We start from the raw sequence: 27,077 nt of genomic DNA, 5'->3' as shown, positions 1-27,077 counted from the left end.
AGCCCAAGTTGACCATCACGTTATTATTGCTTCCTACGCAGTTTTTCCTCGGTAATATATATATCTAACCTCGCATATGCCACTGGCATACATCTGCCTTGGGCTGATAAGCACCAATACTAGACATTTAAGAATGATATTTGAAAAGATACTTGAACAGGCACTTGAACAGGCACCTGAGCACACATGTATAAAGGGATATTGAATACAACGTTCCCTATAGGCAGGTTTAGTCTAAAAATAATCCATATTCAGAGTATTCGCCTCAGGTTCTTTGCTTGTAGGTTTCTTCCTAAAGTAATTGTATTCGTGCAATGCGTTGATACCACCTATATATCGCCCCCTAATTAGCTAAAGACACACCAGGACGACAAAGCTCTAAAAGTGCTTATGGCTTAAGGGAAGGATGAAAGACACGAGGTTGCAAAGGGCGACCACATCAGCCAGTTTCTATTAACACCGAAGTTTTAATTAGCAGGATTTGAAGCTAGCTAGGAATGGGAGGCTTCAGTTCCTATTGTTAGTCCTATGAGTTTGTAATTCTGTAGGCATTACTATTAGAATGACATTCGCAAGAACCGGAGTAGGCTGGCAATTAGTGCGACTTACATCAAATTTCACCGAAAGGCCTAGTATCTCATTGTCTGTTGAAATTCGCACAGGCCCGCAGAAATCCTCCATTCCATCAACGGGCTTACCAATCCAATCGTTCATCGGATTGAAAATCGGAAGTATTGCTCGCACACCTCCGTCTCTAATCATCACCTCGAATACCCTAAGCGGCCTTGCTTGAAGATTAATCACTATTTGATTTCCCGGAAGGCGATAGCCAAGGACAGTATTCGCCATATCACTACGATAATTAAGTTCCAAGACAGTGACAAAAGTGTGTGGTGAGTCTGGATCTGAGCGTGGGTCTGAAAGAACAGAGATAGCGAGTCCCACAGCAGCCCTGGAGAAGGGAACCGATTGAATCCATATTTCATGCTTGGTAAAACAACTTGAGCAGAATGTGCGGTTGGCTCCATTCAGCAACCCCGGAGTTCGTCTGTAGCAACTCATCTTCCCAGTAGCCTTTTGCCATTGTAAAGACTTTGTATGTCAACTTGAGCGGGCAATAGAGGATTCTGTTCTCTGGTAATTATACAAACATCTCTTAGCCATCGGCTATGCCGCCAATGCTGTCTTCTGAGGCGGACCTCAGGGTGTAGTTTAGCAGAGTTGTGAGTACAACGGTAAACCAGTCGCCACTTTTGAACTGTTTCGAGAGAAGCACCCAACAACACTTATGAATCAAAAACCCATTTGGCGCATTTTGTGGGGAGGTCCTCTCTAATAATTTGGCAACCTCGTCCCATCTTTCCTCATATTCGTGGCCTTTGTGCGCCCAGAAATGTCCGTCAGCTGAACGCCGTACCTTGCATTTAAATGAACTAAGCAGTAATTTAGCGAGTACTTCCAACCAACAGCAAATTCATAGAATAAGGACTGACGCACTTAAAAAAGCAAGAGGTTGGTGAGATATCCACTCCACATGATACACAAGGGCGATAGAATATCTTAAGAATGATTGGGGTCTTCTGGTATAGGCCATTATAGGCTATCTTGGGTGTATTGTGATCTGACTTTTCGATAATAGTCAATGTTGTTTTGCAGAAATTATGGCAAGATTTTAATCCAAATCCTAGCAATTCTTCTTCTTCTCGTTCTGCAGATTGACTTCGACAGCCTTACCTCCTTCCTCCAAAGTAGAATCCATTCCATGGCCTTCAAGCACGACCACAATGTCCGAGTTAGCTGTATCGACATTAATGTCAATCTGTATTAAATCAATTAGCAGTAATACATACTATGAAAAAGAAATCCCCAACGATAGTCTAGCGCTAGTAATAGATCAAAGGCCTCTTGCAAAAACGCAAGCTTTCTTTTACCGCCATCATATACATCTAAAAAGACATGACAAGGCCGCAGAAACAGCCGACTACGCTTGTACTCTCGATCCATAAAACGTATAGAAAAATTGTGTATTGTGCCTCAGTATGTACTAGTTTCCAAGCAACACATCCCAGGAAAATCCCCCATTACACTAGTTGCTTTATTTGACAGCGAAGAACGAGTTTAGTAGTTGTCCTTGTTCAGGTAATCTAAAGTGATACCTAGGTTAGCATATGATTCTCAAAGCCTTTCAACACAACTCAGAATCACAAACCTTGAGCCTTGTCCAGGATCTTGCTACCAAGGCTACCGCTGGAGGAGTCATTGTTGCTGCTGCCGTAGCTATCCTGGTTGCGACCAGAGCTAGACTTGTTTCCGCTGCCGTAGCTGGAGGAATCGTTGTCGTTGCCGTAGCTGGAGGAGTTGTTGTCGTTACCGTAGCTGGAGGAGTTGTTGTTGCTGCCGTAGCTATCCTGGTTGCGACCAGAGCTGGACTTGTTTCCGCTGCCGTAGCTGGAGGAATCGTTGTCGTTACCGTAGCTGGAGGAGTTGTTGTTGCTACCATAGCTGTCCTTCTTGGAGCTAGAGTTGCCACCGTAGCTGGAAGAGTCGTTGTCGTTGCCGTAGCTGGAGGAGTTGTTGTTGCTACCGTAGCTGTCCTTCTTGGAGCCAGAGTTGCCACCGTAGCTAGAAGAGTCGTTGTCGTTGCCGTAGCTGGAAGAGTTGTTGTTGCTACCGTAGCTGTCCTTCTTGGAGCCAGAGTTGCCACCGTAGCTAGAAGAGTCGTTGTCGTTGCCGTAGCTGGAAGAGTTGTTGTTGCTACCGTAGCTGTCCTTCTTGGAGCTAGAGTTGCCACCGTAGCTGGAAGAGTCGTTGTCGTTACCGTAGCTGGAAGAGTTGTTGTTGCTGCTGCCGTAGCTGTCCTGGTCGCGACCAGAGCTGGACTTGTTGCCACCGTAGCTGGAAGAGTCGTTGTTGCTACCGTAGCTGTCCTTCTTAGAGCTGGAGTTGTTACCGTAGCTGGAAGAGTCGTTGTCATTGCCGTAGCTGGAGGAGTTGTTGTTGCTACCGTAGCTGTCCTTCTTGGAGCTAGAGTTGCCACCGTAGCTGGAAGAGTCGTTGTCGTTACCGTAGCTGGAAGAGTTGTTGTTGCTGCCGTAGCTATCCTGGTCGCGACCAGAGCTGGACTTGTTTCCGCTGCCATAGCTGGAAGAGTCGTTGTTGCCGCCGTAGCTGGAGGAGTCGTTGTTGCTGCCGTAGCTATCCTGGTCACGACCAGAGCTAGACCTGTTGCCGCCGTAGCTGGAGGAATCGTTGTTGTTGCCGTAGCTAGAGGAGTCATTGCCACCGTAGCCGGAGCTCTGGTTGCCACTGCCGTAGCTGTCGGAATCGTTGCGGTAAGACATTTTAGAGGAGTTGTTTAAGGGGAATTTAGTTTATGTTTGGATTGAGAAGATGAATTGATCTCGGAAGCAAGAGGATACAATGATGATTTATAGGGGTACGATGTTTACCCCAACAGAAGGCAGCACTTTATTTATCTCCCACCAGGAACGTATGGAATCCAAGAGAATCACCCCTCTCCCCTCCATAAACCCCTCAATGACAACATGTGGACAACCGAGACGAGCAGGGGCCAATGGTCGTGGCACGGAGAGGCTAGCATCTCTAGAGCTCACTAGTTTCGTGCTTGTTTGCGAGTGATTGCTCGAACCTTGGGAGCCACTTTTCAGCTTGTGTCGCCTAATGCGGAATTAACCCCATAGTTGACCCATATTTGACTCTGATGTTGTGATATCATCCAATCTACGAACAGGGGATCACGCCATGGAGAAAGCCATGCAGGACTCTGATTTGCCGGTCGAATTATGTAGTCCCTTCTCGGAGCCGGACTTAGCCGGGGCCCTGGAAGAAGATAGGCTTCATTACCCCTCATTACTTGGCTAGAGCATTGTGTACGTACTTATGTACGTGTGTGCTTGTGTGCTTTTATGCAGCCAGGGTCTAGACTCTTCAACATGAGAGCAGTTCAGAAGACCCAGGTGGGATGTTTATCTTCTGAAGGGACACGTGCAAGTACCTAGCTATCTAAGCGGAGGGGCCCTTATTTTCCTTTATTTTCCCTTTTTTTGGGGCGATAATCCACTGCGGTGGGCCAATCATAACTGAAGATCTGACCTTTTCCGGACCCACTTAGGCAAGATCTATCGAGATCCGCGCTATTGATTTCTACCATAGGTGTGGTAACGTGATGCATTTATCTCCGAGATCCGCCCGTGTCTTTGGTTGATGTTGACAAGGTCCATGGTACAAATGGCGATCCCTTCTTATTCAAGGAATTTGTACGGAGTACGTGGGCAGAAACCCTTCCAAGGTACTCCGTGCTCCGTACCTACCCCTCTTATAGCTTGTCCGATAGCCTCGGGCGCATTGACCGTGGCGAATCTACTCTGGTCCTCGATCCCATGATTTTATGGGTTCGGTGATGAGATGAACTATGCAGTACACAGGAGTCATATCAATCGGTGTATATTATGTAGACAAGTTTGATTATGACCTGCCTATCCTATATGCGCAGATTCTGTCTGGGTATTCATGCACTCATTCCCCGCCCCCCAAATATGATTATCCCTCCCATCCAATGATTCGTCTAGTTGGAGATCTTGTCGCTGACCTGCTTGCTGTATTGAGAATCAAATATTAGCAGATATTCAAGCCCAAGAAATTTGCAATGTCACTTACCCAGTGGCCTTCTCGTAGGCCTCGCGGGCACCATCGGTGATCTTCTCCTGTGTGCTGCGGTCGAGGTTGTAGCCAGTCTTCTTGACACCGGCGGCGAAGGCTGTGATAAAGGCTTGTCAGTCAAAAATTCATGCGACGCAAAGAACGATGTCACTCACCCTTGTCAACGTAGTCGTCGTTCTGCTGGGTGTTGTTCTCGGCAGGCTTGTCCTCCTTGTTGCCGCCAGCGCTGGAAACAGCCTTCTTGATGAAATCCATGATGATGAGTGTATAAGGTACTTGCGAACTTAACAGAAATATCGTGGGTAGAGAGGGGGAAGAAGAAGAAAAAGACTTCTGTCGGGGAGTCCGTCCAAGTAGGCAAAAGCTGCCCCTCTTCTGCCAAGGTTGCCTTTTTAGTGGCGACTCGCTGCGGCACTAGTGAATTGCCATTTGCTGGGTCGGATTCGAGGATAAGAAACCTTAATATATGCCGTGATTTCCAAATATTGTTATGCTAAAAGTAATAATCGAGACTTGTTTTCATACAGGTTGTTATGATACAGCTTTGAAAGAACTTTTCAAATAGAAACTCCGTAAAAATGCCATCCAAACCAAACAAATCTTAAACACCGAAACAGGCCTTATTGGCAGACCGGACAGCTTCCTTCTCACCCTCACTCATGGCATCCGTGATCTCCCAAGGAGTGTTACCTAGACCCATAGCACGCTGACCCTCTGGGCTCAGCGTGGACCAATCCATAGCACCCTTGAATCCCGACTCACCGGGTCCACCAGCACCGGGGAAATCCCACGGAGGCGAATAGCTCTGCGCAGCCTGGCGCTGCTTGATAAGGTATTCAACATTCATATCGCAGAGTGGGGTAGCTGGAATGTACAGAACACTGGAGTCCTGGGTACCACGGTGCTCCTTATCCACAGAGTGAAGAGAATCGCAGTGCCATGCGACAAAATCACCAGGCGCAACCTGAGGTACTGAAACCATAGTCGACTGGAGGTCGAGATGTGGGTGCGTGACTGGGTTGTACTCCTGGCAAGCTCCAGGCACGGAGCCCGGGAATGTAGCATCCAGGGCTGGTTTTGAGCTCTCGGTGTCGAAGAAAGGGCGCAGAATGGTGTATGCTGTGCTGTGATTGATCATGGGGCAGACGTGCAGCGAGCCCTCGCCGGGCTTGGTATCCGACATAGATAGCCAGGCCTGGAAGAACCGCAGCATTGAGCATGCACCGGCACCATTGTATAGGTCCATGTTGGCCTTGAGACGGTGTCTCGCATCCCATGCGTCATACTTCTCCCAGTTCCCTTCTAGAATCTTGGTGTAGACTCGAGAGTACTCGGGGTCTTCCCAGCGCTCGAGGGACCCGCCATCAATGTGCGGACCGAGAGTGAATTTTGAGTCCCCTGGATCGCGGATACGAAGACGGTCTCCATATGTCAGCGGGTGGGTGGTTGAGAGCTTGCTTTTAGGGTCAGATGAATGCCAAAGCTGCTGCATGAAGCGCTGGGTCTTGAGCATGTTTTCGTGGCCGCGGGCTTCGGCCTGCGATGGAGTCCAGTACAGCTCGTACACGGCTGGGGAGTCAGCTGGGAAGGCCTTGACTCGCTCCTTGTTGGCAGCCACATAGTCGCGGATACGTTGCTTATACTCTAGGGCTTGGTCCCGAGGGATTACATTGCGAACGACCACGCTGCCTCGGTGGCGGATCTCTTTTAATGCCGCTTCGGACACCTTTCCAGAGATCACATCAGAGTATTCAATTGATGGGATGATCTAGTATTTTTAGGTCAGTCTCTTGTTCAGTAATTCGGGTCACATAGGCACATACATCGCTGCCTTTTGCCTTGATCTTTTGCACTTCCTCATCCAAGCTAGGAAGCAATCGCTCCCAACTTTTTGTGATTGCATCTTTGTTCTTCTCAAAGATCTTCGCCTTGAGCTCCTGAAACCGTGCGGGGAGAGGTTCCGGCTTATAGTCGGGCCTCAAGCTGGGGAAAACCGATGAGATATCACCGGCGGCCTTGGTGGTCTGGGCCGAGGTGGATGCTGCTCGGGCAGCAGACTTTGAAATAAACTTTGACATCGACATGGCTGAAATGAATTCACAAATGTGTATTCTAACTTTGCGGGGATCTTCACCGGTGCTTTATATGTGTTTCGTGGGGAACACAGCATGCCTTAGTTGAGGCGGAATTATCCCATAAACAGTAGTCGAGCCGCTGTCGGAAAGAGTAAAGTGCCAAGAAATTACCTAATTGGGATATCTACCCGACTCCCGCTGTTCGCCATGACATCAGTCAGTCCGCAAAGAATCATTCATGAGGCTAAAGATGGCAATGGTGGAGATATTTTTTCTCGAAGATTTAGCCGTTCGAGAACATCATTCGGGAATACGGCAAGCCGGCATTTGTCGAGAAGGTTTACGGGATAGAAGATCTGCATTGTGACGAAGCCCAAGTACTACCGGTATAGGTACATACAGACATGTACGAATTGAAATATTCCCGGCCATACCACGACCCCAGCTACAGCATTGAAGTGAAGCTGCACGGTGTTACTGAAGCATGTGATCAGTCAAATCCTATACGCGCTGCTGTTCACTGTTCGGACAGAGCAGGTCTACCGAACGTCTAGATATCTCGTAGATCGTTCCTATGCTTGACAAGCAGTCTTTCAAGCAATCGTTTGAGAGCAATCTACCTAGTTTCCACATTTTTTCGAGTTAATACACCAAAAGAAGGCGTGCCGAGCCCTACTGTGCCCACTTGCTGATACGGAACCACGGCATATACCTAGATAGGTAGCGTACATATAGTTTTACATCGAACAAGGAACATAAGTACATCCATAAATAGAGCAACACAATGCAAACAAGAGGGGAACTGATGTCAGACGACCTCATATCCAAGAAAAACGGGGAAATAGACTACCATTGGGCGCCCACGATGTACAGGAACATCGGCCATCACGCCGGCCTCGGTCCACTTTCTCTCGCCTCGACGGTTAAAGTGCATTCTACCCCGCGAGACCTAAAAGCGGGCACGGAATGCGCTGCAAAAGACCCCGAGCAGGTTCCACGGGGTTCAATTCCTACATAAAAGAGGGCAGAATCCCCTACTGGAAGCCGTAACCCATTAAACGTTAATGCTCTAAACATGTCTCTCTCAGTGAAAGGAAGATCTGCCATTATAACTGGAGCTGGCTCCGGTATGTCTTCTGTATATTACAGTGTCAGACAGACAGCTTACATTGTAGCCAGGTATCAACTTCAGTTTCGCCAAATTGCTAGTGGAAAACGGCTGCAATGTCCTAATCGCAGACCTAGCCTTACGTCCCGAGGCGCAAGCGCTAGCCGATAAGCACAAGACCGGGGCCGCACGAGTGGTCTTCCAAGAGACTAACGTGATTGACTGGGTCCAGCTCGAGCGGATGTTCGAGGTTGCGGAGAAAGAGTTCGGCGAGATTGATATTGTTTGCCCGGGCGCGGGTGTCTACGAACCGGTAAGATAAAAACAACCCCAACAAATCTACAAGTCTAGGAATATAACTGTGATGCATATAGCATTGGAGCAACTTCTGGCGCCCGCCTCACTCAGCCGAAAGTAAGGACCCGGCTTCTGGCGGCCGATACGCTTTGATCGATATCAACATCACCCACCCGATCCGCACGACACAACTCGCAATTGCTCATTTCCTGAACAACCGTACCAGCGGTCGCCCGAAGCATATAGTCCATATTTCCAGCATTGCAGGCCAGAATACGACCCTCGCAGCTCCGATTTACTGCGCCACGAAACACGCCATTAACGGCTTCGTGCGGTCGCTCGCCAACCTCGACAAGAAGCTTGGGATCCGAGTCACGGCCGTGGCTCCGGGTGTTATCAAGACCCCGCTCTGGACTGAGCACCCAGAGAAAATGAAGATGGTTGCTGATAGTACTGATGAGTGGGTGACACCCGAAGAAGTGGCAGAGGTAATGTTGGCCCTTGTGCAACAGGAACAGGTGGGCGAGATTATCGGGGACCGGTCGGGTCGTGAGCCGCAGTTTAAAGTGGAGGGAGGTACGATTCTGGAGGTGTCAAAGACAGTGCGAGCTGTCGGTCAGTTCAATGATCCAGGTCCTGGTGCTCGGCCTGGAGCCACGGCATCGGATTATCATATGGTTGAGGAAGAGAGTTATGAACTCCTGTCGCAGAAAGGATGGGGATTGTCGAAGCCATAATTAGTTATCACTTTTTCTGTATGATTGGATATACAATCCAGACAATATTTCAAATAGTTCGAGGCGCATTAAATGGAGTGTAGAAATGTAGTAATCTATAGGAATGCAAAGTGGTCTCAGTTTTATGTAAAAAAGGGTTGGCCCCCCGAGGATGTGTCATCCCGATAAGTCTTGGGAGGCTAGGAAGCTTTCAACTGGCCACAGATCTTTCCCTCCTTTATTCCTCTACCTTTTTCCAATTTCCAGGGCTTTTCTCTTTTAAAACTACTCTATCTCTCTCTTTTGGTCATTTGATCTCGGCCCCGCTGGTAGCGGCCGTTAATTATGTTTTGCGCGCCTATCTTTGCCCGATAACACCATTTCCGCAACAGATAACAAATATCAAGATGGAGGAGGCCGCGCTCGGAGTTGGTTCATCTGGGGGACACCAGAATGCGATGCGGAGGTAGGCTAAAACACAAAGTCTTGATGTCAACAAGGGCTAATTTGGACTCCATTAGGCGTGCAGCCCGCGGAAGACCTGGAGATGTGGTGGGTGAGGCCAGTTGGGCCAGCAGTGTGATCAACCTGGTCAATACCAGTAAGTGCAAGGAATCGCACAATACATAGGGAGTTTCCGGATTTTGATACAATATCTCGCTATAGTCATCGGTGCCGGTGTTCTTGCGATGCCGCTAGCCATCTCCCGTATGGGAATCGTCCTCGGTGTCTGCGTGATTCTGTGGTCTGCAGCCACTGCAGGATTCGGCCTCTATCTCCAATCGCTATGCGCACAATATCTGGACCGTGGAAGTGCGTCATTCTTTGCGTTATCGCAGTTGACATACCCTAATGCGGCCGTGGTCTTCGATTGTGCGATTGCGATCAAATGTTTCGGAGTCGGCGTGAGCTATCTCATTATTATAGGAGATCTCATGCCGGGGGTGGTACAGGGCTTCGTCGGCAGCGAGGCAGGATACGATTTCCTGGTGGACCGCCACTTTTGGGTTACAGCCTTTATGTACGTCGCCTTGTGCATTGTGCCAAATCTAGGGGAAGTGCTGACCATTTGACTTTAGGTTGATCGTGATTCCTATTTCCTACCTGCGCCGTTTAGATTCTTTGAAATATACCAGTATTGCGGCCTTGATGTCCATGGCCTATTTGGTTGTCTTGGTTGTGTATAAGTTTGTCCAAGGAGACACAATGGAGGACCGAGGCCCGATTCGTGTGGGCCATTGGGAGGGCGCAGTTCCAACTCTCAGCAGTCTGCCAGTTATTGTCTTTGCATTTACTTGCCATCAAAACGTACGTTTCCAACTCGTGACATTGTGACCCGTGTGTTCTTTTCTAACAACCATTCCAGATGTTCTCCATCCTCAACGAAATCGGCAACAACAGCCATTTCCGTACAACGGCCGTTGTTTTCGCGAGCGCCGGTAGTGCAGCTGCAACCTATATCCTCGTTGCCATCACCGGATACTTGTCCTTTGGCAACAGCGTAGGCGGCAATATCGTCGGCATGTACCCACCCGGCGTGTACGCAACGATCGGCCGCGCCGCAATCGTCATGCTAGTAGTCTTCTCTTATCCACTACAATGCCACCCATGCCGAGCCTCAGTCGATGCTGTCCTTAAATGGCGCCCCAGTCCACAAGTCGGTGGCGCAGAGCGCTCTCCAAACCGACACCCACTGCTAGGCCCGCGGGGAAACCGCATGCCAGAGCCAATGAGCGATCTTCGCTTCTCTATTATCACAACCACAATCTTGGTACTGAGCTACCTAGTCGCCATGACTGTATCCTCCCTTGAATCCGTGCTGGCATATGTCGGGAGCACTGGTAGCACAAGCATCAGCTTCATTCTCCCGGGCTTGTTCTACTACAAGATCTCTTCGCCCGACTCGCCCACCCACCGGGGCTTAATGAAAGAGGACGATGAGGCGGAGGACTACCTCTCGGAAGATGACGAGGACGATGAGGGCGAGGGTTCGCTCGCTCGCTCATTGACCGAAAGTGGCCTTCTGCCCCGTGGCACCCGTCACTGGCGCAAGGCACTGCTTCGCCCACTCAGCCTTGCGTTGGCGCTCTACGGCTTGCTTGTTATGATTGTGTGCCTGGTTACGAACACCTTTTTTAAGATTTCGCATTAATAAGCCCGTTTCTTCCTGCATGAAACTCCGTGTGCCCCCTCTTGTTGGTCTGGGCTTGGTTTTGTCATGATCTTTGACCCTACCATATACAGTCTGAGGAACCTCCCTCCTTGGATTTTCTTTCCCGTTCATCGGGCTCATTTCTTTTTGCATATTCTTGTCCCTTTGCGCGTTGCTCTAGATGTTCGCTGCTTTGTCTACCCTATAGGGTATTGCTTTTTGCATAGTTTAAATTTCATTTGATTGGGTTGTCCGTGCCGGGCGTTGGGAGAATTGTACCTATTTGACTTGGTTGCTTAATTTATATTGATTGGTTGGCTGCTAATTGTTATGCGGGTATATTATGGCTACTTGCTTTGCTTCGGTAAGAAAATAAAAGACACGATAGGATTCCAAGCAGACTTACAACAGACCTGTAAAATCTCAAGATATGAATGAAGAGAAGTGTACAATAGAAAGCGATTCAAGCAAAGCCCAGTGTAAAGCACGAATACCCTTATCCGAAACCAGTTCTGAGAAGCACCAAAACGCAAGCTTGTTTGTATGGCAATTGCCATCTGGACCAGAACCTGCTAAAGGCAGGCAATTAAGGCAGGAATTGCATGTATCCCTTCTCGCCCTTCAGATATTCCAAAGCGCAATTAATTATTGTTGTTAGCACCGTTCAGAATCCGGAGGATGGACATGAACAAGTTAAGCACGTCGAGATAGAGCGAGATCGAAGCAGCGATCTCCTCCTCAACATGATAGTGTCGCATAACCAGCTGCGTATCGACGAGAATATAACCCGAGAAGACAAGTGCGCCTAGCACACCATAGATGATCTCCATGGTGCTATTGAACGGGATGAACATAGCTACGAACCCGAACAGGATCATGAACCACAACGCGCCGAACAGGTATGGCATCCAGTCAGTGAAGTCATATTTGGTCTGGCATGCGAAGAGGGTCAAGGCGACGAAGATTCCAAGTGTTAGTGCGAGCGCTTGCACAACTACCCTCGCGTCGTAGAACGATGTCGCCACGCTGATTGCGTACGCTTCGAGAATTGTGAAACCTGATAGGAAGAGGAGGTTTGCTGGGTAGGACTTTCGCTTCCAGAACGTTGCGAGCATGAAGCCCAGAGCGCCGAAGACGGAGATTATCATCAACCAGAAGTTGGACTGGATCCAGACGCGGTAGGAGTCGTTGAAGAAGGAGATTGAGCTGAGGATCGTTGTGAGGAGGAGTTGGGCCGTTCTGGGTGAGGGGTGTTAGTAGGGAATTCGTCGAACCCATGCGCTTGGGTCTGAGTTTGTAAATCGGGTTGAACTTACAGGATAGAGTACACTTTGCGAACGAATTGCATACGGATGTCAATCGTTCCTTCAGCCACGGTACCTCCAAACTATGTGATTTTGTCAGTCTCCATCCTTCCATCTAGGCACAAGTCCCCCAAAACGCATGGTGCATGCATACCTTGAAATCATCTGGGAGGTTGTCGCCCTCGCTGCGAGGCGCTGGCTCTGGAACCGCTGTAGCCTGGTAGGAGGGAGGGGCTTGGGAGTAAGGCGGGTCGTCTAAGGAGTCCCGCTGAGGAGCGGGCTCATATCTGGTGTTTGCAGCCATAGTGGTAAGTTGAGATACCTTTAGTCTCTCAGCGCTGGTGTAGAATGTTGGATGATCACCGACAAAGAGAGAGAGAGTGAAGCCTGGAGGTGGATCCTGTATGATGTGACGGGTCACGTGTGATAAGCCAAATATGGGGCCGCGGCTGCTTACGTATACACTTCGGTGGGCCGGGGCCTCAGGGAGACGGGGTATAGATGTAGATCACACTTTACATCTCTTTCACTATATACTCTCTCTTATGGCTAATTCTTCTGACTGTTCTAACTCTGATACTAATTAGGGTGAGATATGGGTTGTTTAAAAAAAAGACTACCAAGAAAATACATGGCAAAGCTGAGTAATCGGCCGACTATTCTAAGGTTCGTGAATATATAATGGTTAACGATGATGTAAATATTTGAGAATTAAGAACATTGTACAGAAAGCAACTACAAAAGTTCATGGGATAACTAAGAAAAGCCACCCTAAACCAGTCGGACTCTAGCTCATAGGTAATCAATCATTGTTCTATAACTCCCATTACTGAGGATACCAGCCGACAGCTTCTCACTCGATGATTGAGATCTTAAAGTCCAGACCATCATCTTCGCAAATCTCCGATTCGTTCCTCGATGACATGTGTCGATTCCAGTTGTCCATGGGCAAACAACATTTGACAGCCGACGAAGGCACGGTCAATGATCTCGCGTATGAATCGAATATACACAGGTCTCGCAAAGTAAAAGAGGACCCTGAGAATTGTGACATGCACGACCTGGTTGGTTCTGAATGGGCTGGACATTCCGGGGTCTTGATAATCTGCCGCGAAAATACCGTTTCGATATGATTATCGGTTTCGGACTGCGAAGTATCCCTGTGAGGGTATTGTGTGTAGCTTTGTGAAGACATCTTGAAACAATTTGCAGACTTTTGTCTTTTCAGTAAATTTAAAGGGTGGAAGTAACGTTTCCAGGGCTTGGCTGGGGATATATTCCATGATTATGCACTGGATGTTTGTTTGGGAGTCGATGGGTAGCAAACGCCTAGAGTGTGTATACAAAGGAAAAGTCACTTCAGCACTGATCTTACAATTAATATAGAAACGTCTTTGAAATATATGACATTGCTAGAACGCTTCCAATATATATAAGCATTTCTGATTCACAGGTATAAAACATAGCAGAAAAGAACTGCAAATAAACTCTAGATCCCATCGATCTATGAAGAATTTGAGTTATCCGCGCACGACCAAGCAGCTGAACCGCCCGTCGCATTGTAGCTTGCGATAATGCTGACAATGGAACCATATGTACCAGCAACCATCATGAAAGTACCAATAACAACAACGAAGACACTCCAGCAAACCATGGCCGTCCATCTTGGGGATCGGTCGACCTTGCCCTTGCTCCAGTTATCGTACAGCCACATGCAGCCCATGGGTTGGAAACACATGAATGTGCCAAGCAAAGCACCGATAAGCGAGACGAGACTGTCGAAGACTGGAATGGCGCTTGCGATGATGTAGGAAATAAGACCAACTCCTACGGTACAGCCAATCCAGGAGCCCCAGTGGATCATGCTGTTAGAGGCGAGGTGCTGGGAGCCTCTGAGAACGCGAACGAAGATGAATTTCGCGGGGAGCTAGCAGTGTTGTGTTAGTTCGTAATCCATGGACACAGAGATTCTGAGATATGAGAGAAGGAACACTTACGTGAACGAACAGCATGACACTGACCAGAAGACCGGGAATGGCAAAGCCATAACTGATCTTCTTCATAGTGGGACCAGCGGAACCAAGTGCAGGCGAGGCAACATAAGAACCGCAGTAGTAGTAGACTACCACACCGATAGTAATGTAGACAGCCGTCACGACACTTTGGCAGATTACCAAGGCGCGAGTATAGTATATGGGGTCGCGCATCTCAGACACGATAGAGAAGAAAGCCGGTGTACCGGCGTAGGCGAAGACAATCGAGGCCACGGCACTGATGGCCTCACTAAATGAGGGATTGGCGACGATTTTGTAGTCAGACACCCAGGTTCCCTCTTGCGGGGCTAAGGCTGGACGGTCCTGAACGCCGACAGCGATAGTGACAATGAAGACTATGGTACGAATCGGTTAGGGTTATGTTATATATGTGAGGTCAGCAGGGGAGATATCTTACTTGCGAGCAGGATGCAAGTCAGTCCAACCCAGGCGAGCCAACTAATTTTTCCAAGAGTGCGAATACTGCCGAAGCCGATTCCTGCGATGGCTGCAACAGCAACATAGACGGCTGTGCATGTGGCATGAGTCGAGACGGCATTGAAGGCAATTGAAAGACCGAGCATTCCTGAGCCGGCGACGAAAATCCAATCTGGAGCAGCAGGTTAGAAGTGAGTCTATAATGAGTATAATTTTATGGACTTACATAGGCAGAATACAGCGCCAAAAACCTCACGACCGATGGAACCGAACATCAAGAAACCTGCATCGTCGATACCATAGACTGAACGATGGTTAAGCTTGAATACACCGACCATGTAGTCGGACCACGTTGTAATGATGCCAACGGCAAGCAGGCAGATGACGCCTGGTACGAGGCCTAATGTATCAAACGCAGCTGGGATGGAAAGGACACCGAGGCCAATCTGACTCTTCATCATGAGGATTGCTGTTCCTGCCCATCCTACCTAAAGAGGGGTTAGTCTTGACCCAGTTTGACATTTTACAAGGAGGATGAAAAGAAAAATGATAAACGATAAAAGGAAGAGAGCAGAAGAAAAGAATAAACATACGTTTCGGTAGTTGGGACCGGATTCGGTGATCTCTCCAAAGACATCGTCGTGGTTGTGAATAGCACTAGGCTGGATATCATTGCTCTGAGACAGAGCAAGACCTTCCAGGTCCTTTTCTTTTTCATATCTATCATATTGGAGAATGGAGAATGGGGAATGGGGAAATGTACGGCGGATACAAAAACTGGGTCTCGGAAGTATATGGGATGTTGCACCGTTTATAACTCTGTCCCTCAGACCATCGGCTGATAGATGGCCCAGAGAAACAGATAAGCGTTAGTTAATTGGAGTCAATGCAGTTAACGGTAACTCGTTTACACCCGAACTGTGGATACTCAGTATAATCGCTCACTTTTCTAAGAATTATACGCTAGGCCAGTTTCAGATGTCTAGATCCACCAGAGACCGGGAATATTAATAAATTATTCTTGAAAATTTACATTTTACATATCCTTGCACTTCTGACTGGCTAGTTAGTACAATGACAAGTACGTGGAGACTATATGTGGAGTACAAAAAGTGAAGTTGGTTGGATCCCCCCGAACTACCCCATGGGGGAGACGCGGAGAAGTTTTTGAATTGTACCCAGTAACCTTAACTAAACTACATGTACGTTACGCCGCCAAAACCTTGGAAAAAGCGCCCACTGCATGTCTACCATATCCCTGCGTAAAAAAAAATAGAACGAGAATATCACTTTGATGCTATATGCATGCCTGAAGAACAAACAACATTTATCGATGTTATCAGATCTCTTATCTCTCCAATTACAAAGTTTAACTTGCATTTTAAGATAAGTAAACTCGAATTGATATTATCAAATCCACAAAATCCACAAAACCCACAAGATTCAGATAAGCTGAACAAGCTTAGGCCAACACCGACGTCAGTGTAACACAACATCGTGAGGGGTTTAAAAAGGGGGAAGGCAAAACAGGGGGCTTAGGTGGCTTTCGTCGGTCAAGCACCCGGGAGCCGGCTCCATTCCCGCCCGTAAGGCATCTACTCCCGAGACCGGCAAGCGTGCCCGGTCACCTGCTCACATGATATATTGTACCTATGTACCAATGTACCCCGTAGATGTCATGACTTTCCTATTGTGTCTCATATCTCTTTCTCTTCATTGGCATTGGTCCATTAATATAATGTATAGTCTGTAGTTTGACCCCGTCCGACCCGTGATAGGGATGATCGTCGGTGCCCGGTACACCAAAATACCAAAATAGGAATCTGCATATGTCTCAACTGTAAGCCGTGCTGTGGCTGTATAGGCAAAGGATCATGGCGACTTCATCCTACGTGCGCCCCATTGAAAATTTTCTACGCTGTACGGAAGTACTCCGGGGGGCAAACTTGGCAATACGAGCCCTATCCACCTGGGCACTCTAGGGGAGATCTTCATCTTTGCTTAGATTAGCGTATGATGTGGCCCTGGAGCTGAAACGTCGATCATGGTATGGAGTACGGAGTAGATAGGATCCCAACACTAGTTTGTTATGTACATATGCAGTATGATCCACCCTTATCAATGACTTTCAACCGTATCCAGCCCTTGCCGGTTCCTGCGTGATTTTTCTCTCTGAAACAAATGTTCTAGAATGAGTCCGTGAAATGCACGACCCATGCATGGGGTTATACCTGCCAGAAATAATGCCACGAATAGCCCTAACGTGGATGTCCTACGCTTACACCAACAAAGTAAGATTGACCCCAATAGATAGGACGTTATCAGTGGCAAAAATATATCGTTGGGGCTAGTTGATGATCAGGCTGACGGGAAACTCTGAGCCCTTTCTGGGTTGATTTGACTTCCTCTCTCTTCCTCATTTGCAGAACCGCTGACTTCGTGATTCTTTTTGGCAACTCATCCCTCACATATCAGGATAATATCGAATCGGTCGACTTTTATCATATACCAATCATGGCCGTCGCTACGATACTCTACTATTTTATCAAGATGACATTTTGGCAGCGCTGCTGGCGTGATTGTTGCAGTACAGGCAAGGGGCATACGATAGTACATAGGCCGCGGACATACACCGCTAGGCCAATTCAGACTCAATGTTGGCCCACGAAGAGAAAAAGCTCGCCACTCATGATCTAGACACCCCCAAGCCTAGCCCATGCGAGACATTTAGGTTCACTGCGCAGGATCTAGCTCGGAACCACTTTCACTTTGGAGACAAGCCCCCAAGGCTGGGAACTTCAGAGTTCAGAACTCTATGTCCAGGGACAGATGCAGACAACTGCAGTTCCCCTCACGCAAAAACCGTACACACCTTGCTCATGCTATGCGATAGCATTCTGGGAGAGGAGAGAGAAAGCGAAATGCGAGTGTATGAACTGCAGTGACTGGGGAGAAAAAGAAGAGGAGGGAGAGGAAATAAGGGGATCAAACTTTTCCCTAGCTACTCGGTAGTGCTGGCAAACAAACAACGCCATATCTCTGATCCCTGCACTATCTTCGCGGACACCTACCCGGTGATCTTCATTGCACTAACTGGGGAAAAGAAGAAGAGGGAGGAAGAGGAGCAAACAGCTCCCTAGCTACTCGGAAGCCCTGGCGAACAACAGGGCCAGGGTGGCCATGTCTGATCCCAACACTTTCTTCGCGGACACCTACCCGATTATCGTATGAGGACATATCTCCGCAGCTCGGTGATGTGCACAGAACGGGCAGGAGCACGTACCAAGCGGAATAACATTCCGAGGAGACAACTGCCTCAGACCAGACTCGGGCCAGGAAACCGTAGTCGTATCTTACATGATTGCGACGAAGAGAAGAGCTGACTCGAAACCCAATTATTAATATTTATCCATAGCAAGATAAGAAGTATATGCAAAATACTGGAGATATCTATAATTTCACATCACATCAAACGGGGCGACGCCTCCGCACGGGGCCGATAGACAATATGCCCCCTGGTCATTGGCACTGATAGGCAAAATGGCGCAGCCTACCACTGTGAAACCTACTCAACAATCCGACCCATCGTATCCCTGCGCTCTGAAATCGGTCTCGATCCCGAATCCTCATCTGAGGTCAGATCCCCCTCGTCGTCTTCGTCCGTGCTGTCGTCCGCGCCATTCGCCAAATCCTGTCCTACACTCGCGCTGGACATGAAATTTGGCAGACGTCTTCGCTCGAAATCCTGTGCATGAGCTGAGGCCACGATTGTGCCGACTCGGCTAATACCAACCGAAGGGCGGCGGTGGCGGGCGCGCATGCTGGACATCGAGGGGGTGCCGTGCTCGACGTCGCCGGGTGACATGAAGGGTGTTGAGGCGTGCTGCTGGTCTTGGAGTTGGACGTCTTCTGCTGAGCCATCGAGAGGGGGTGCAGCTGGTGAGGGGACGTCGTAGGGGAGAGGGACATCACGGGAAGCTCGGAAGAGGAGGACGTTTGTGCAGTGCTCGTTTTCGACGCGGAAGATGGACCAGACGCCGCGGCGGCAGACTTCTGAAAAGGCGACCATGAAGCTGAGCAGGGCGGACTGCTGTATGTTCCTGATAAATACTGCGTAGAAGATCCAGTTGAAACGGACAACGACGTCCAGCAGCATTGCGGCGTAGTATACCCATACGCGACGGAAGGCGAGGACTTCACGGAGCATTGGGTTCTTTGCGTACGGGTTACCCAAACTCCAGTCCATAATTAGGTCCCATACTGAGGTGTAGACGGCGTTCAGGAGGGCGAATGTGATGAACGCGGCTTGGAATCGCGTTTGGAGGTCGATGCGGTACATGCTGAGAGTGGCATAGTAGAGGACGCCGAATATGTACTTTCCCAAGTTCAGGAGATGGGGGAATGCGTTCTTTGTGTCCAGGTATCGGCGAATACATTGGAAAGCTCGCCAGACAGAGGGAAGGCATTGGAAGAAGCCCAAGAGTCGAGAGTGGGAGGAGTTGCACTTGGGAGGGTAGTCCCAGTACGAGGCATATAAACAGAAGAAGAGCTCAATGTTCCCCATGGCATATGTCTGAGAGCAGTACATGTCGCCGAGGAAGAAATCACGAAACTCGACGGGGTAGATTCCAGCAAGCAAGAGGCGCCACTAAATCGGTTAGATACGCTACTCGATAGTGATATTATGTTATATGGACTCACATTGGAAAAAGCGAACCATTTGCGGCTCCTGTGATAAAGAACACGGGCCGGCAAGAAAATGATAATGGTCGTCAAGCCAATAAGGACGACAGGCCAGTAGATATACATGTGGTTGTACCATGAGAAGTTGAGCCACATGAATAAACCCATCAAGAAAAGGAAGAAAGAAGGGATCTATACTTGTTAGGATGAATCATCATAGCGCGCGAAATAGGACATACCTCCAGCAACTGACGCCACTCCAAGGTGTGTCTGCTATCGTATTCAAAAACAAATGCATGGTTGATCTTCGACTTTGTCCAGATCATACAATCCAAGCAGAAGAGCAAGAAATGAAACACAATGAGGAAATACCCACCATATATCTGCTCGATTGGTCAATGAGGTCATAGAATAGATGAAAAGGCGAGAAACCTACCTGGAGGAGATAACTGGTCCGAACTTGTTCAGCGACCTCCGCCGAGCGGAGATTTGACCTAGCATCAACCAAGGCCTTAATAGAAAACAAAGTTCCACCCATCAACAAGAGACCGGAACGGAAAGTATTCGGTGAGTAATCGCCGGATTTTTTGAGTGTGTGACGGAGTTTGGAGACGGCGATTTTGCGATTGCCGCGCTCAAAGTAACGGGAATACAAGTCTTCAACAGCGACCATCAAGCTGTCAATCACTTCACTCTGTACAAAGGACGCTTTGTTGACCTTTTCAGACATGTACCGGAGCGGTGGGCGGGCGTTGACCGCTTTGTCGTATTTCTTGTTGATCTTCCGGAAGGCGGTTCGGTTCAAATAAGCATATCCCTTGAGAAGCTCGACTCCGCGGTAGAACTCCTGCAACGCATGTTTGAGCTTGCGCTTAGCAGATCGATACGGCACTTCTTGACTTTGCGGATCCTGCCGCCGCATAAAGTCTCTCCGGTTGGCGATGAAATCCCGTTCTTGGGGTTGTATGCCAGGAGTCGCCATCTGCGCCAATGCTTCCGTGTTCTTGCCGAAGCGATTCTTTCCTGCTAATGTGTCCTTGATTCGAACACCTTTCATTTTTGCGAATCCATTTTGCCGTTGCTGTGTATCCGAGTCATCAGATCTGGTGCCTTTCTTAGAAGCCAGGACCTCTTGGATGCGCTGGTCTCGCATAATATGTAACTGCTGACGAAGGACCCGCAGTTTTTCCGTGGCCTCTTGTTCTTTCATCACATAAAACGCATCGATCTTATTCAACTCGCTATCCAAGAACTCGAAGAACTCGTCCTGTCGTTTATCAAGCTCGGCGCCAGCGCCAGAATCAAAATGCGATCGCCTCCCGCCAGGCTCTCCCTCCGCCGTGAACACGCGCCGCAGAAGCTGTGATGTCCGGTGGCCAGATGGCACCTTTGCTAGGGCGTCCCCAATCTGACTTTGATAACTCGTGCGTTGGTCCAATTGGGGCCTCTGGGCGGGCACAGGTTCTGGGATAGGGTGAGAGGGAGAAATGTTCGCCATGCTACGGCGATCTATGACTGGCGAAGGTGTCCGGAGATTCCTATGTCTGTCTGCAGTATCCTCGTGTGGCAGATATTCCTCATCTGGATCAAGTGCCGGGTCCGGAAGTTCAAAGGAGGCTATGTCCGAACCTGCAGTATGGTGTTGCTGTGGCGGCGTTGCGAGTATGCTTCCATAACTACCAACATTTTCAGAGAACCGCGATCCTGACGTGCGAAGCGGTTGTCGCTCGGTTTTGGGCACCGGCGTGGAGCGTGCTGTTGATGGCGGGTTGGCAGCGCCTCGCTGTGGCGTCGATGGGCTATTGTGTTCTCCTGCATCGAGCTCTTTATCGGTATTGGACGGGGTGAGAGCAGAGGAGGCTGCGCCGCGACCTTGCGGGGTGGAAGTGGGATATCGATTGGACGGGACATGGGGGCTGCGGTTTGCCTTTTGGAGGGCTCGAGTGATGGCCTTGACTTTCTTCTTGCCGGTCTAAAAAGTCAATCCAGGTAAGTATGGCTCTGATACATCAATTGTGGTCACAACAACCAACCTTGTAGTCGAGATACTTTGCCCGCCACTCAGGAACAAGTTCTTGTTCCAGCTCTCTGCGGATTTGAGTCAGCCACTGGAATGTCGCACAATGTCACGGGAAATACAAACTTGGCAAATTTCATCCTCACCAACAAACCACCGTCATTGCATACGGTTTTAGACCTGGGGGTGCCTGCTCTGATCCGATCATCGAATCTCACACAAGTGTGAGGGGTCGAAAGCTTGGGCGAAAGGTAGACCAAAGCCTAGCGCCGCCACTCTGGAGAAGAGATAGGGGTAGACGAATAGTATCGGAAAGAAAAATCTCGAAGGAAAATAAGTAGAAATTCCAAGCCGATATACTCACAGCTCGAGAATCTCCCCAGAAAATCTGCAATAGCGCAAACTCTGTAGCTGAACCTATACTTTTTGCACGTGTATGAGCTCATCAGATTTTGGCGCCTGAACTGTTAGGCCACAAGTCCACTATTGGTCAGCCTTGTACTCTGATTGGTTATCATGGGACCCTCAGACCCACAAGGCCAGATTCCTGAAGATTGGGGAATCCAAGAACTGCGAATATCCTCACGTCTTCCATACTCTAGGGTTTATTCACTATTAAATCTCGCAACGGTCATTCGATTTCTACCCAGAAAGAAAAAGAAAATATCCAAGTCGGACGCAATTCACGGGCAATTGACCCAACGACAAGTCTCCTATCTAAGCTCCGACAGCATTGGAATGTGGCCGGAATGCGGTCGGCGGGTTCTCATGGTGATGACTGGTTCAAACAAAGCCCCGGTATCCCTGTTAAAGCTTGGCGCATATTTACTGTCGAACCGAGTGTCTCAAGACGTAGGTAAACGTACGTAGCCCTACGTATGTCTGTCGGAACTATGTCATGCAAGCGCGTGCATCGTACATACAAACCTACATAGGTACGACCTCGGGATGTGGATATCGATATCGGTCTTGTGTTACATTGGACGTTGTACTTCACCGCTCTTTCCAGGTACGAGGTTGATATGTTCAAATTGTATGATAGATCATATCTTTGTCTCTTACTACATACGATCACAGGGTGTTCATAAAACAAGTATCATCATTCATCCATTGCTATCGTGGGAACGAGTGGCTTAGTAGTTGCCACGCTCGTAACGCTCCTCGTACATGTGCTCGGCGTTCTTCTTGGCGTGGTGCTGGGCCTTCTCGCGGTCAACCCAGTCCATACCCTTGCTCTCGACGAGCTTGTCGACCTCGCCGCCGACGATACCGGCGAGGAGCTCCTTGGCGAAGGCGTGGCTGACGGGCTTGCCTATATGTTCAAATTCAAGTTAGAATGTCATCCAATATAGAGTAGGTTGAGATTGAAATGCGGTGTTTTACGTACCCTCCTTGCGCTGGTGGTCCTCGTAGGCCTTCATGCCGGCAAAGGAAGCGGCACCGGCAGCGAACTCGTGAGAGAACTTGCCCTCGTGGTGCTGCTCACCGTTGTACACCTCCTGGTGTGCCCTCTCGGATTCGTCTAACTTGGCGTTAGCATGGCTTGTCGCTCTGGTGAACCAATGGAGAGGTATTGGGATATCGCCGGCTATGCAGGTCGGGTCGGGCCCTAGTGCATGCGAGCAAATAAGGTCTAGATGTCTTATGAGGGAAGGTTGAACTTACTCCAGCCCCAAGCCATTGTGAATGTGTATAGATAAAAAGGAGGGAAGTGAGAGATAGGTTGTTGAGTGATGGAAGAAAAGAATAGTACAACGTAGCGGGGGGGTGAGGGGATCTTATACCCAGGGAAGAGGAGGAATACTCTGGAAGGGCTACGTAGTCTACGTTGTACTAAGGGTCGGAAGTAGCTTTCTCCCCTCTGTTTCAGCTCGAGTTGCCCCACCATCCGATCTGCGAGAATAGTGGCTGAGTTGATTCCGACAACATATGTGCATATATACTCCGTACGTTGTACGTAGATATGTCGGGGGATGGAGCCAAAAACGCCCCTCCAGCATACGAATCAGAAAAAACTACCAGAGTATTAGCCTGTGGCTGGTGAAGATAGCAGATGCTCGCATTGTTGTTGTTATTGTCGGGTACCTCGGGCGACGAGGAGGCGACTTCATTGGGAGGTGCGGTGGAATCATCGGCATTACCGTGTCGCTAGTCTACGACTTCATTGGAGGACCACCGGTAGTGACGGATACGGAGGACTTTGTACCACGATCCCCGCTAGGAGTTGTTTTAGCTTTTCCCAAATTCTAGCTGAACCACCTTTTGGTTCCCAGCACCGATGTTTGGTCCAGGGCCCTGAGGAACATTTTACGTGCATGTCCAACTGTCCAACTCGGCAACACACCAAGTAGCACCGTACTACACTGTGTATGCTTTACTTTTAACCCTGCTTTCCGCGGGGTACTTGCCAACGCCTTAAGCATACAGTACAACTCTCTACCCTTGCGCTCGGCGTTACGAGTACGTGTCCCGCGGATGTCCAATAGCGCGCCGATCTGATGGACCCAAAATGGGTCATCTCAGCCCTACTCCGCTATGAATGGACGAATAAAAAGATGACACAGACAATACTAGCTCCATTTCAGATCAATTATACGGTACTCATTACGCAGTTAGAAACTGATCACCCTGGTTTTGCCGAGCCAAGCCTGTCTCTAAGGCTTGTCGTCGCCTTATAAGTCTCGGCAACACTAGCCACGAGAAAAGTGGCGGTGAACATGGAATGTCGGGTATAAGTCCCAATATTGCAATTACATTGCCTCCTAATAAGCAGTGAGTCCATAGAGGTTGAATGAAGAAGTGCGTTGTATTGAGTAAACTCGGAGTTAAATCTTTCTTCTAATAAAATACCGGTGGGCTCACCCCAAACCAATTACGTACTAGAGTATCGGACCTCAAGCCACACTTGGACTAAAATAGCACAACCCTTTATGTTCTGTCTGCGCAGATCAGCATAGATGCATAATTGTCGTGATATCAGTCGGCACATGAGTGCCTATATGTATCCCGGTATATGCGTAGAGATATACTATTTCAGACAATATATCACACAAGAATAGTCGGCCGCTTATGCGCCCTTGTCATCTCTTTCTGGTGGTCCTTTTAGATGTTCTTAATATGTCTTTTTTAGGTGTATACCAAGGCAGTCAAAAAACCACATGTTGTGCAAGAGACTTTTTTTCTATGTATATAACCTTTGGCTGTTTGCTATCTATGAGTGGGTGCTAGCCGAGTTCTTTACAACGAAACATATGTCAGGTCAATTACACTCTCCAAGTAGAACATAACGCACAATGTGAAGGCAATAACCAAGGTACCTCATCTAACCATTGACTATCTCAATAATGTCAACGTTGATATCATTGTTGATCAGCGCCAGGCAACCGCAATACCGTCACCTACACCGACCGAACTTCAACTCGTCTCCCAATCAATGTGAGACCCTAGCTCCATAAACATATCCTTGAGCATTATAAAAGACTTGGCATTATACATTGTCCGGAGTACTCCGTACCGTGTGTCCCTACAACTACGTACTTTGTACTGGGGCTAGTAACAACTTGGGGCTGAGAACTACGCCACATCTACTGACACAGCCACACTCTACGCTATTCTCCGAGCTCCAAGCTCCAAGCTCCGCAAGCTCTAACTGAACTCAGCCCAGCTCAACTTGACTCTACTCTACTCAATTCAGCATGCCCACCAAAACCCCCACCCCATCCGACTTCCCGTCTGAACTCACCGTCACCGTCACACCCGCACCCCCCCCCCCTCCCAGTCCACATCCCCAGCCCCAAATATCCTCCTCCTACTCCACGGTCTCGGCGACACAGCCGCCTCATTCACAAAATTCGCCGAAGCCATTCGCCTCCCCCGAAACAACCATCGTCACAGTCCAAGGCACAGCCCCACTCCCCTTCGACCTGGGCGGCTTCCACTGGGGCGACGATGTCTCCTTCGACTCCGCGACCGGCGCACTAGACATGGACGCCGGCCTAACGCGTAGCACAAGAATCCTCGTGTCAGACGTCGTACGTGGCACGCTTGTACAGAAATGCGGGTACGCGCTGCGCGAGATTATGGTGCTAGGCTTCGGGCAGGGTGGGATGGCTGCGCTGGCTATTGCGCGGGAACTTGGGCTGAAGGGAAGTGGTAATACTGATAGTGGTGAGGTCGGTGCTCTTTCTGGGGTTATCTCTATCGGGGCGCCATATCCTTTGTCGGGATCTAGGGTTGGGGATAAGAATCGGTCGCCGGTGCTGCTCGTGGCTGGGAGGGATTCGGTGGCTGTTTCGGACGAGGCGGTGCGTAGGACGAAGCAGGTTTTTGAATTTGTCGAGGTGAGCCGGTATGCTAGGAAGGGGGATGGGATGCCGTCAAATCGTGAGGAGATGTTGCCTGTTATGCAGTTCTTTGCGCGCAGGTTAAGGAGTAGGCAGGGTGTTCCCGAGGGAAGTGTGGAGATTAGTTGAACATAAAGCATCACATGTATAAAATTGAAGATTAACTAGTTCACGATTTGGCTTTGCTGTGCTGTACATCTGGGGGTGAGACATGGGGTGAGACATGGGGGCGTAGGAGAGCTAGAGCACGTAATTGGTGTGTCCCAGCACCTGGAAAATGACTATTAATGACCTCGATTGTGGTAGTGAAATAGATATATCAACTTTGGGTGATATCTAGCGACAATCCGTAGGATAATGTCTTGTAGTTCAAAGTAGTGGCATATTCGACCTGTCAAAGAGGGGTTATGGCGCGAATCGACAACGCACAATTGGCCGGGTTCTCACATTCGTCAATTTCGATCGCATCCAAGTCATCTGATCCCAATACGCTTTAGTATAGGTTCATTGCCCAAGCTATGATACCACATCTCGCAAGAAATTATTCCCAGGGGAACTTTTGATACAAAAAACCACCCAAAGGTACATAACCATCACTATCACATTCCCATCACATTCCCCACTGCATAATGTATGAAATTTAGACTGACCGCATAGTACGAAATGGCCTACAACCTCTCAATAGAAGTCTTCGGACCTGGCGATAGTCCCACACATCGATCCCACTGGGGGTTTATGATCAACAAACCCGGGAACCTGGAATTCGGCGATCTCCTCCAAGTCGAGATCATCGATGCAGGCAGGTTATGGTACGGATTTGCGCCTCGGTACGCCACCAAGATCGTCGACAAGGCGGCTGTGGGCATGTGCAAAATTGCCGATCTGACCTCTCAACAACGACACGACGCGATCAAGGTTATTGAGAAGGAGCCTGCTCCTAAAAATTCAATTGGACGGTGTCAGGATTGGATTTTTGATGCTTTGCTGGCTCTGGAGATTGAAGAACTCGTTCCTTCCGGTACTTCTGCGTTCTGGAAGGGGATGATTGGTAGGCCGGCACGAGAAGTTGCAGCCGCTTGTGGGACGCAGTGGACTGCTTTTGCTTGATATATACGTTACGTGTTATGTTTTGATGACCTAGATGAGGGCATAGGATGTGACCATTTGGAATGTTGGCGAAGAGAAAATGATAGTATCTGTAACTAATCATCTCACAAATCTAATAAAATTC

At 48.9% G+C, this 27,077-nt stretch overlaps 12 protein-coding genes across 12 annotated transcripts; 5 read left to right on the top strand and 7 right to left on the bottom strand.

Annotated features, from left to right (window-relative positions):
* Nucleotides 1–2,118: 2,118 nt before the first annotated feature.
* Nucleotides 2,119–3,341, bottom strand: N7487_000292 (uncharacterized protein; the record flags this gene model as incomplete). The annotated part of the gene is made up of 2 exons (XM_056868041.1): nucleotides 2,119–2,144; nucleotides 2,210–3,341. The coding sequence occupies 2 exons, from the start codon at nucleotides 3,339–3,341 to the stop codon at nucleotides 2,119–2,121; spliced, it is 1,158 nt and encodes a 385-aa protein (XP_056732825.1).
* Nucleotides 3,342–4,585: 1,244 nt separating this feature from the next.
* N7487_000291 (uncharacterized protein) lies at nucleotides 4,586–4,935 on the bottom strand (the record flags this gene model as incomplete). Its single annotated transcript, XM_056868040.1, has 3 exons — nucleotides 4,586–4,616; nucleotides 4,678–4,777; nucleotides 4,836–4,935. 3 exons carry the CDS (start codon nucleotides 4,933–4,935, stop codon nucleotides 4,586–4,588), a joined length of 231 nt encoding a protein of 76 aa, XP_056732824.1.
* Nucleotides 4,936–5,281: 346 nt separating this feature from the next.
* On the bottom strand, nucleotides 5,282–6,764 carry N7487_000290 (DUF1479 domain-containing protein; the record flags this gene model as incomplete). Its single annotated transcript, XM_056868039.1, has 2 exons — nucleotides 5,282–6,448; nucleotides 6,504–6,764. The coding sequence occupies 2 exons, from the start codon at nucleotides 6,762–6,764 to the stop codon at nucleotides 5,282–5,284; spliced, it is 1,428 nt and encodes a 475-aa protein (XP_056732823.1).
* A 1,066-nt stretch (nucleotides 6,765–7,830) lies between these two features.
* On the top strand, nucleotides 7,831–8,897 carry N7487_000289 (uncharacterized protein; the record flags this gene model as incomplete). Its single annotated transcript, XM_056868038.1, has 3 exons — nucleotides 7,831–7,882; nucleotides 7,935–8,176; nucleotides 8,238–8,897. 3 exons carry the CDS (start codon nucleotides 7,831–7,833, stop codon nucleotides 8,895–8,897), a joined length of 954 nt encoding a protein of 317 aa, XP_056732822.1.
* A 386-nt stretch (nucleotides 8,898–9,283) lies between these two features.
* On the top strand, nucleotides 9,284–11,028 carry N7487_000288 (uncharacterized protein; the record flags this gene model as incomplete). Its single annotated transcript, XM_056868037.1, has 5 exons — nucleotides 9,284–9,342; nucleotides 9,398–9,477; nucleotides 9,543–9,897; nucleotides 9,956–10,184; nucleotides 10,243–11,028. The coding sequence occupies 5 exons, from the start codon at nucleotides 9,284–9,286 to the stop codon at nucleotides 11,026–11,028; spliced, it is 1,509 nt and encodes a 502-aa protein (XP_056732821.1).
* Nucleotides 11,029–11,669: 641 nt separating this feature from the next.
* N7487_000287 (Bax inhibitor-1 family protein) lies at nucleotides 11,670–12,636 on the bottom strand (the record flags this gene model as incomplete). Its single annotated transcript, XM_056868036.1, has 3 exons — nucleotides 11,670–12,267; nucleotides 12,345–12,415; nucleotides 12,487–12,636. 3 exons carry the CDS (start codon nucleotides 12,634–12,636, stop codon nucleotides 11,670–11,672), a joined length of 819 nt encoding a protein of 272 aa, XP_056732820.1.
* Nucleotides 12,637–13,192: 556 nt separating this feature from the next.
* On the top strand, nucleotides 13,193–13,465 carry N7487_000286 (uncharacterized protein; the record flags this gene model as incomplete). The annotated part of the gene is made up of 2 exons (XM_056868035.1): nucleotides 13,193–13,326; nucleotides 13,348–13,465. 2 exons carry the CDS (start codon nucleotides 13,193–13,195, stop codon nucleotides 13,463–13,465), a joined length of 252 nt encoding a protein of 83 aa, XP_056732819.1.
* A 371-nt stretch (nucleotides 13,466–13,836) lies between these two features.
* On the bottom strand, nucleotides 13,837–15,949 carry N7487_000285 (uncharacterized protein; the record flags this gene model as incomplete). The annotated part of the gene is made up of 6 exons (XM_056868034.1): nucleotides 13,837–14,259; nucleotides 14,330–14,721; nucleotides 14,784–14,975; nucleotides 15,030–15,291; nucleotides 15,397–15,523; nucleotides 15,945–15,949. The coding sequence occupies 6 exons, from the start codon at nucleotides 15,947–15,949 to the stop codon at nucleotides 13,837–13,839; spliced, it is 1,401 nt and encodes a 466-aa protein (XP_056732818.1).
* Nucleotides 15,950–18,368: 2,419 nt separating this feature from the next.
* N7487_000284 (SPX and EXS domain-containing protein) lies at nucleotides 18,369–21,711 on the bottom strand (the record flags this gene model as incomplete). Its single annotated transcript, XM_056868033.1, has 6 exons — nucleotides 18,369–19,451; nucleotides 19,505–19,678; nucleotides 19,726–19,869; nucleotides 19,923–21,458; nucleotides 21,520–21,594; nucleotides 21,658–21,711. The coding sequence occupies 6 exons, from the start codon at nucleotides 21,709–21,711 to the stop codon at nucleotides 18,369–18,371; spliced, it is 3,066 nt and encodes a 1,021-aa protein (XP_056732817.1).
* A 925-nt stretch (nucleotides 21,712–22,636) lies between these two features.
* On the bottom strand, nucleotides 22,637–23,184 carry N7487_000283 (DUF3759 domain-containing protein; the record flags this gene model as incomplete). The annotated part of the gene is made up of 3 exons (XM_056868032.1): nucleotides 22,637–22,815; nucleotides 22,891–23,025; nucleotides 23,169–23,184. The coding sequence occupies 3 exons, from the start codon at nucleotides 23,182–23,184 to the stop codon at nucleotides 22,637–22,639; spliced, it is 330 nt and encodes a 109-aa protein (XP_056732816.1).
* A 2,014-nt stretch (nucleotides 23,185–25,198) lies between these two features.
* On the top strand, nucleotides 25,199–25,975 carry N7487_000282 (uncharacterized protein; the record flags this gene model as incomplete). The annotated part of the gene is made up of 1 exon (XM_056868031.1): nucleotides 25,199–25,975. The coding sequence occupies one exon, from the start codon at nucleotides 25,199–25,201 to the stop codon at nucleotides 25,973–25,975; it is 777 nt and encodes a 258-aa protein (XP_056732815.1).
* A 534-nt stretch (nucleotides 25,976–26,509) lies between these two features.
* Nucleotides 26,510–26,953, top strand: N7487_000281 (uncharacterized protein; the record flags this gene model as incomplete). The annotated part of the gene is made up of 1 exon (XM_056868030.1): nucleotides 26,510–26,953. One exon carries the CDS (start codon nucleotides 26,510–26,512, stop codon nucleotides 26,951–26,953), a length of 444 nt encoding a protein of 147 aa, XP_056732814.1.
* Nucleotides 26,954–27,077: the final 124 nt, after the last annotated feature.

Source organism: Penicillium crustosum, assembly GCF_028827405.1.
Source record: "Penicillium crustosum strain IBT 35664 chromosome Unknown utg000001l_segment0_segment0, whole genome shotgun sequence".
In the NCBI taxonomy this organism is placed as follows: domain Eukaryota; kingdom Fungi; phylum Ascomycota; class Eurotiomycetes; order Eurotiales; family Aspergillaceae; genus Penicillium; species Penicillium crustosum.
This window is presented reverse-complemented; position numbering and strand designations above follow the sequence as displayed.